This window comes from Spinacia oleracea, chromosome 5, assembly GCF_020520425.1.
Source record: "Spinacia oleracea cultivar Varoflay chromosome 5, BTI_SOV_V1, whole genome shotgun sequence".
Classification (NCBI taxonomy): domain Eukaryota; kingdom Viridiplantae; phylum Streptophyta; class Magnoliopsida; order Caryophyllales; family Amaranthaceae; genus Spinacia; species Spinacia oleracea.
In genome coordinates, this window is record NC_079491.1 from 100704612 (window position 1) to 100714198 (window position 9587).

The window sequence follows — 9587 nt, forward strand, 5'->3', positions numbered from 1 at the left end:
GTCTGGGCTGTTTTCTTTAGTCAGATTCGGATTCCTGAAATCAGTAGAGTTTGAGATTAATTCGAGTCTTTTAGCGCGTATCAATTTTATGACGGAATGCGTCTGGGCCCGTTACGAACTCTAGGCTCGTTAGGATTTTAATTAATACGTAACTCTTATTTCCGAATCATATTAGGAATAGGATTCTCGCAGTTTTCTATCTCATTTAGGATTTATGTTGGAATGCAACACCTAATTCTGACAGGTTTCTATCTTTTATGATTTGCCACTTTTAGAAGCTACCTTTTACGGCAGTTACTATTTTTAGTAGGTTTCCATAAATAGCAGGTTTCGGGTGAAATGAAATGGGGAATCGAGATTCGTTTATTTTATAGGAGATGCGTTGTCAAGTGGAGTTTTTATGCTTTCATCATCGAACGTTTCCCTTGCGGGAATGGGGACAAAAGTAGGTGTCTACACTTGTGCGCATGTATGAATGTTTTGTGCCTTCTGTGCACTTATGTTTTTATTCCATTTCAGTTTTATACTGACTTTTTCAGGAACATGCTTTCTTGCCCAATTGTGGACGGTTACCCCAGTGTTTTAGGTGATCAGGCTAATTTGGGGCGCTAATCTAGGCCACTCCTCAGGCCGTCAACCGATTAGTCTTTTGTGACGCCATCAAAGGAGAAGGCGTCTATATTGAATGACTTCTTTGTTGAGTCGTTTTTGCGTTTTCACGTCTTTAATATTGCTAATTAATTTAGGATACTTCTAAGGTCGTCGTTCAATTAGCCACTTGTGACGCCGCCGAGTTGGAGGTCATCAATGTGGAGTGACTTCTTTGGTTGAGTCACTTTCTTGTGTTTGTTATATGATTTTGAGTTCTCCAATCGATGAGTGGCTTTATTGGGCCTTAAGATTATCAGAGTTTTGATAGGAGGAATATTATCATAAAGTTAATATTTAGCTAAACAGCGAAAGTAGGTTGGCCGTTTTGTAGGCGCGCATTACAGGCCGTTTTGTTGGCTCTTACACAATTGCTAGGCCGTTTTGTAGGCTCATATTACATAAAGTACTCTGACTAGTCTATTGATATTCTACTCTTCAGCCACTTTTCTTTATTTTAACTGGGATACTCTCGCTGGCAGTTGGTGGTTCTTCTTCATATTTCCTTTTGCCTTTGGTCCCGACCGGGTCTTTCCTCCATGCTGATGGGTTAAGAGTTGTGCGGTAGCAGTCTCTTGCTTGCTGTTGATCTCCGTGTATAGTCCTTATTGCCCCATCGTCACACACATACTTCAGGAGCATGAGATGGGTGACGATCACTACCTTAATCTTGTTCAAGGTGGGACGTCCCAAAATAACATTGTACGCCGTCAAATCTTTGACGATTAGGAACTCTACCCCCATCATTCTGCCCTCCAATCCGAACTGGCAAGTTGATGACGCCCACTAGATGTATGATGCTTCCTCCAAAGCCAATGATAGGGTAGTGGATGCTCTCTATGGTTTTAGGGTCATGAGCTAGGCGGCTTAGGAACTCCATGCTCATTATATCAGATGAACTTCCTGTATCTATCAAGATGCGTTTTACCCTCATGTTAGAGATTTTGATCTCGACCACGAGAGGGTCGTCATGCGGGGTGGCTACACGTCCACCGTCCGATTCACATATTTCTATCCGAGGGAATGGGTCCACTGGTGATTTCCCCGATAACATTACCTGACCTAGACGGCGGGCATAATCTTTTTGTCCCCTCATGGTGGGCCCTCCAACTGCTGGTCCTCCTGATATGACGGCTACAAATCCTCCTCCGCTGTGATTTCCTTCTGTAGCTGAGACAGGTGACTTGTTTTTCTTGTAATGATTTTTCCCGTGGCGTGAGTGCTTCTTTGCAAGTAGTTTTTTAGGTGCCCCTTGGAGGCTAGGCCGTCCAGGGCTCTCTTCAGGCTCCTGCAATCCTTGGTGTCATGTCCTATATCTTCGTGGAACTAGCAATACAGCTTAGGATCTCGACTCTCAGCAGGCGATTTCATGGGGAAAGGTCGTTCAAGGTCGAACCTGGTCCCGACGTCCACTAGGATTGTGAGGAGGTATGTATTGTATTCGAAATATTCTCTCTCTTGTGGGTGTCCTCTCTTCTGCCCGGGAGAATTGGTATCATGTTCTTTCGAAAGAGCCCAAGTAGCGTTTACTCGTGGGACTTTCCTGTCTATCTTCTCTTTCTTCCCTGAGGAGTCCGTCGCTTCGCCGGCCTTTCCATCCTTGGATGCACTGCATATTTCTAATTCATGAATAAAGGCTTCGGCCTCGTCCAAGACTTCAGCCATCGTCCGGACACTTTTCTTAACCAAGTTAAACTTGAATGACCCTTTCTTCAATCCTCTGATAAAATTATCGAAAGAGACGCCATTGGGAAGATCTGGGATCTGTCCGGCTTCTAGATTGAAGCACTTGACATAGCTTCGCAAATACTCATCTTTTCCTTGTTGAATGCGTCCCAAGGGCATGCTTGTTTTCCTTTCTTCCTTGTATGCCATGAACCTGGTGGAGATCAAGGTTTGTAGCTCGTTAAAGGAAGCAATTGACCCTGGGGGCAGTCGTTCAAACCATTTGGACGCCACTCCTTTAAGGGTGGCTGGGAAATATTTGCACCATGTGGCCTCATTGGTTCCTTGAACATACATGTGGTGACGGTATGCAACTAGATGCATGTCTGAGTCGGTGGTACCGTCATAAGCTTCAATGGTGGGAGTTTTGACTTTAGGCTCTTTCGGGGCGTTCATTATGTCGTCACAGAAGGGAGTGCTCATGTGTCTCAACGTCAAGTTATTCAATCCCTGTTGGATATGATAAGTTGGTTCACGACGGCTCGAGATCATACGAGGACGCATGCTCACTCTGTTGGGTGTCATCTGTGTTAGGTTATGATACATATGACATTACATAGATCATGCGGAAACAACCATTAACCCAGGACAACATATTATTTACACATAATCATATAGCATAATTTAGATGCATACTCTTTGTTGCGTGCCCTCCCTAGCTGCGCCCGAACCGAACAAGAACAAGTCTTTAGGACTCCAAGTGTCGTCCCTCCGTAGATAGTCCACAGCACGTCCGGATCCGCCTTAAGATTGACCAACTAGAATCGCCCTTAAGGTACTAGAAAATTTCGGCACTTTTATGAGCAAGATGTGTGTTTTAATTTTCTCTCAAAAACTCACTTTTGAATACTTTGAAACTTCTTATAAATTGTGAGCCCTAGCCTCATATTTATAGGGGTATGGAAAGGGAATCGAAATCCTATTCAGATACAAATTAATTAAACCTAGAATCCTACAAGAACTCTAATTTAATTAATTTATCAAATAGAATTAGGAATTTAATCATTAACCGAACTCTGCATGTTTTAGGAAACGTGCACGAACACAAACACTTGCACACACACGCACGGCAGCCACGATGGGCCCCCATGCGTGCGCGCGAGCAGCAGCCCACGCAGCGCCCGCGCGCGCTGCGCGCTGCGCGTGCTGTGCGCGCTGTGCGCGCTGCGCAGCCTGCTGGGCCTGGCCTTGCGCTGGGCCTGGCGTGGCTGTTTGTGCGGCGCGCTTGGCTTGCTGGGCGATGGCCTGGCTTCGTGCTGGGCCTCGTCCGGCAAACCTCGTCCGATGCTTATTCGTACGATGCGCTTCCGATTAAATTTTCCGATTCCGGAATTCATTTCCGATACGAACAATATTTAATATTTCCGATTCCGGAATTAATTTCCGTTTCGAACAAATATTTAATATTTCCGTTTCCGGAATTATTTTCCGATTCCGGTAATATTTCCGATTCTGACAATATTTCCGTTTCCGGCAATATTTCCGATTCTGGCAATATTTCCATTTCCGATAATATTTTCCGATACGTACCATGTTTCCGTTTCCGGCAACATCTACGACTTGGATAATATTTATATTTCCGATACGATCCATATTTCCGTTTCCGGCAATATCATCGTTTCCGGAGTATTCATTTCTTGCCTGTGACGATCTTAGCTCCCACTAAAACCAAGATCCGTCGGTTCCGAATATTCATAGATGGAGTATTTAATGCCATTAAATACTTGATCCGTTTACGTACTATTTGTGTGACCCTACGGGTTCAGTCAAGAGTAAGCTGTGGATTAATATCATTAATTCCACTTGAACTGAAGCGGCCTCTAGCTAGGCATTCAGCTCACTTGATCTCACTGAATTATTAACTTGTTTAATTAATACTGAACCGCATTATTAGACTTAACATAGAATGCATACTTGGACCAAGGGCATTATTTCCTTCAGTCTCCCACTTGTCCTTAGGGACAAGTGTGCATTTCCTAATTCCTTTGTCGCTCGATGCTTGCTCTTGAACATAAGGTAAGAGTTGTCATCCTTACTACGTCCAGAGGTGTTCCTCGGTTTCAGAGTTCAACTGATTAAATAAAAAGATAATCATAGCCTATGATTCATCCGAGCACGGCCATGCATTTCACAGTTTCTAGCTCTCCGAGTGGCCTTGTACAACTTTTAAGCATCTCATCCCGATTTATGGGAGGACAATCCCAATCTTGCGATCTTGAGATTAGACTTCGTTTGATAGGTGATTACCTGAGCGTTGCCTTTATAGCCTCCTTTTACGGTGCGACGGTTGGTCAACGTCAAAGCAACCAGTTCTCAAACAAGTAATCTCAAATCACTCAGGTATTGAGGATTTAGTGTCTAATAATTTAATGAAATTTACTTATGACAGACTTTCATCTCTTACAGTAAAGTTTCATAGGTCTTGTCCGATACTAGTCTTCCCAAAGTAAGTATCTATGCAAATGATTATGACATTGCCATGTCCACATAGTTCAAGAAACAGAACTACTAGTCATCTTGCATTCTAGTCGTCTAACGTTTTCTATGCGTCCAATTTTATAGAAAACTCCGACTAGGGACCATTTTCAACCTTTGACATTCAAGTTCACTTGATAGACATTTCTTAGTCACAGGACTGGTCCTGACAGTCTATCTTGAATATATCGTCAAATTGAAGGGACTCATCATTTAATAAACCACAAATTAAATGGAAAAATGAATTCATTTCATTTATTGTGAATGATTAACCAATAATGTTTTACAAAGATTTAAACTCTAAAACTTTAAAACATTAAACAGAGACATCAAAGCCATTCTCCAATATGCTTGATTCCCATAGCTGCAGTGTGCGAGTTGTGCTTCGCCTGCGGCAGAGGTTTAGTTAATGGATCTGATATGTTGTCATCAGTTCCAATTTTGCTTATCTCGACTTCTTTTCTTTCAACGAACTCTCGTAGAAGGTGAAATCTACGAAGTACATGATTGACTCTCTGGTGGTGTCTAGGCTCTTTTGCCTGTGCAATAGCTCCGTTATTATCACAATACAGGGCTATTGGTCCTTTAATGGAGGGGACTACACCAAGTTCTCCTATGAACTTCCTTAGCCATATAGCTTCCTTTGCTGCTTCATGTGCAGCAATGTACTCCGCTTCAGTTGTAGAATCCGCAATGGTGCTTTGCTTAGCACTTTTCCAGCTTACTGCTCCTCCATTGAGGCAGAAGACAAACCCAGACTGTGATCTGAAATCATCTTTGTCGGTTTGGAAACTTGCGTCCGTATAGCCTTTAACAATTAATTCATCATCTCCACCATAGACCAGGAAGTCATCTTTGTGCCTTTTCAGGTACTTCAGAATATTCTTGGCAGCAGTCCAATGCGCCTCTCCTGGGTCTGACTGGTATCTGCTGGTAGCACTGAGTGCGTACGCAACATCCGGGCGTGTACATATCATAGCATACATTATTGAACCAATCAATGATGCATATGGAATCCCATTCATTCGTCTACGCTCATCAAGTGTTTTTGGGCACTGAGTCTTGCTTAGAGTCATTCCATGAGACATGGGTAGGTAGCCTCGCTTGGAGTCCGCCATCTTGAACCTATCAAGCACCTTATTGATATAAGTGCTTTGACTAAGTCCAATCATCTTTTTAGATCTATCTCTGTAAATCTTGATGCCCAATATGTACTGTGCTTCTCCTAGATCCTTCATCGAAAAACATTTCCCAAGCCAAATCTTGACAGAGTTCAACATAGGAATGTCATTTCCGATAAGCAATATGTCGTCGACATATAATACTAGGAAAGCAATTTTGCTCCCACTGACCTTCTTGTATACACAAGATTCGTCCGCGTTCTTGATGAAACCAAAGTCACTGACTGCTTCATCAAAACGTATATTCCAGCTCCTGGATGCCTGCTTCAATCCGTAGATTGACTTCTTTAGCTTGCATACCTTTTTAGCATTCTTTGGATCCTCAAAACCTTCAGGCTGTGTCATAAACACAGTTTCTGTTAAAACGCCGTTTAAGAAAGCAGTTTTGACATCCATCTGCCATATTTCGTAATCGTAATATGCAGCGATTGCTAACATTATTCGAATAGACTTTAGCATTGCAACTGGTGAAAAGGTTTCATCGTAATCCACACCGTGGACTTGCCTGTAACCTTTTGCGACCAATCTAGCTTTGAAAACTTCAAGTTTCCCATCCTTGTTCTTTTTCAGTTTGAAAACCCATTTGCTTCCAATGGCTTGGTAGCCATCTGGCAAATCGACCAAATCCCATACTTGGTTTTCAGACATGGAGTCTAATTCAGATTGCATGGCTTCTTGCCATTGTTTGGAGCTAGGGCTCGTCATAGCTTGCTTGTAAGTCGCAGGTTCATCACTTTCAAGTAATAGAACGTCATAGCTCTCGTTCGTCAAAATACCTAAGTACCTTTCCGGTTGAGATCTATATCTTTGCGATCTACGCGGGGTAACATTTCTAGATTGACCATGATTCTCACCAGATTCTTCTAAAGATCTCTGAGTTTCATCCTGAATGTCATCTTGAGCATTCTCTAGAGTTTGTTGTTCGACTCGAATTTCTTCGAGGTCTACTTTTCTCCCACTTGTCATTTTGGAAATGTGATCCTTCTCCAAAAAGACACCATCTCGAGCAACAAACACTTTGTTCTCAGATGTATTGTAGAAGTAATACCCCTTTGTTTCCTTTGGATAGCCCACAAGGATACATTTGTCAGATTTTGGATGAAGTTTGTCTGAAATTAATCGTTTGACGTATACTTCACATCCCCAAATCTTAAGAAAAGACACATTTGGAGGCTTTCCAAACCATAATTCGTATGGAGTCTTTTCGACAGCTTTAGACGGAGCTCTATTTATAGTGAGTGCAGCTGTATTTAGTGCATGTCCCCAAAATTCTAATGGAAGTTCGGCCTGACCCATCATTGACCTGACCATGTCTAGCAAGGTTCTGTTCCTCCGTTCCGACACACCGTTCCATTGTGGTGTTCCAGGAGGAGTCAACTCTGATAGAATTCCACATTCTTTCAGATGGTCATCAAATTCATAGCTCAGATATTCACCGCCTCTATCAGACCGCAGTGCCTTAATCTTCTTGCCTAATTGATTCTCTACTTCACTCTGAAATTCCTTGAATTTGTCAAAGGATTCAGACTTATGCTTCATTAGGTAGACATAACCATACCTACTGAAGTCATCAGTGAAAGTGATAAAGTAGCTGAAACCACCTCTAGCATTTGTACTCATTGGTCCACATACATCTGTATGGATTAAACCCAATAGTTCACTTGCTCTTTCTCCAACTTTAGAGAAAGGTTGCTTTGTCATTTTGCCAAGTAAACGTGATTCGCATTTACCATAATCCTCTAAGTCAAATGGTTCTAGAATTCCTTCCTTTTGAAGTCTTTCTAAGCGTTTCAAGTTTATATGGCCTAATCGACAATGCCACAGATAGGTGAGATCTGAATCATTCTTTTTGGCCTTTTTGGTATTTATGTTATATACTTGTTTGTCGTGATCTAATAAATAAAGTCCATTGACTAATCTAGCAGATCCATAAAACATCTCTTTAAAATAAAACGAACAACTATTGTCTTTTATTAAAAAGGAAAATCCCTTAGCATCTAAGCAAGAAACTGAAATGATGTTTTTAGTAAGACTTGGAACATGGAAACATTCTTCCAGTTCCAAAACTAGCCCGGAGGGCAACGACAAATAGTAAGTTCCTACAGCTAATGCAGCAATCCGTGCTCCATTTCTCACTCGTAGGTCGACTTCACCCTTGCTTAACTTTCTACTTCTTCTTAGTCCCTGTGGATTGGAACATAAGTGTGAGCCACAACCTGTATCTAATACCCAAGAAGTTGAATTAGCAAGTATACAGTCTATAACGAAAATACCTGAAGATGGAACGACTGTTCCGTTCTTCTGATCTTCCTTTAGCTTTGGACATTCTCTTTTGTAATGGCCTATTCCATCACAATAAAGACAGCTTGATGTGGACTTGTCCTGCTTTGATTTAACATTGCCCTTGGACTTTCCACCTTTCTTGAACGGTCTCCTTCTAGCCTTGAGTAAATCTTTGGCTTCACAGTCTAGTACTATTTCAGCCTTTCTGACAAGGTGAACAAATTCTGCAACTGTTTCTTCTCTTGGTTCACTTAGGTATAGTTGCTTGAAGCGACCAAACCCACTGTGTAGTGAATTGAGCAAGATAGAGACTGCCATCCTTTCGCTTATTGGTGTTCCTAGTAGACTTAGGCGATCAAAGTATGAATGCATAAGATCCACATGGAACCTCAGTGGGACGCCTACCCTCTGTTTAGTGCGAAGGAGCTGAACATGTGTTTCTTGGACTTCCATCCTATAACACTTGTTGGGAGAACTAACCTTTAGACCAGACATTGATTCAATCAACTCATGGACGTTCAGGTCCCTGTCCTCCGTGCTTCCACGACAGATATCCCTCAGATTCTTGATGAGCGTAAAAGGTTCATAGGCTACAAACCTTTTAGCCCAATCATCAGGGATATTGTTCAGCATGAGACTCATAACCTTTTTGAGATCCGCATCCCAGGCGTAAAATCTCTCAGGGGTCATGTCTCTGGCATAGTAGCTTGGCATGGGATGAGACAGTACATACTCAAGTCGATTGAGTTTGACTATTTCAACTAGCTTAGCTTCCCATTCAAGAAAATTTGCCAGGTTCAGCTTGACCATAAGCTCAGAACCCATGATGATGTTTTGATTGTTGTTTGCCATATTAAAACTACAATTGAAAAGAATAAACAAATAAATAACCATTCACAGTTTCTCTTAATAAACTTAAATTCTAGCATACATGCATAATTCAATGTTTATTAAGCATTTTATTCAAATTATGTGTTCCGGCAGGTGTGAATAAAATGATTCCAAGATCCTAAAATCATTGAAGAACTAAGCACAGTTTGTCGACTTAATCCTAGAACATCTTAGGTAAGCAAAAGCCTTTTGCTAATAGTCTAGAAACTATTCTTGGTTGATAGGTACGTCTAAGAACTTATTAGGTAAACCTATCGAATTTACCACGACATAAAAGGACTCCTTACTTATATCGTTGAGTTTCACCAAAACTAACATGTACTCACAATTATTTGTGTACCTTGCCCCTTTAGGACCAATAAGTAACACCTCGCTGAGCGAAAA

The 9587-nt window shown here is 41.8% G+C and overlaps 1 protein-coding gene across 1 annotated transcript; it reads right to left on the reverse strand.

Annotated features, from left to right (window-relative positions):
* Nucleotides 1-1312: 1312 nt before the first annotated feature.
* On the reverse strand, nucleotides 1313-2898 carry LOC110784409 (uncharacterized). Its single transcript, XM_056829930.1, has 2 exons — nucleotides 2001-2898; nucleotides 1313-1944 (listed from the first exon to the last, which is right to left on the reverse strand). The coding sequence occupies exons 1-2, from the start codon at nucleotides 2896-2898 to the stop codon at nucleotides 1313-1315; spliced, it is 1530 nt and encodes a 509-aa protein (XP_056685908.1).
* Nucleotides 2899-9587: the final 6689 nt, after the last annotated feature.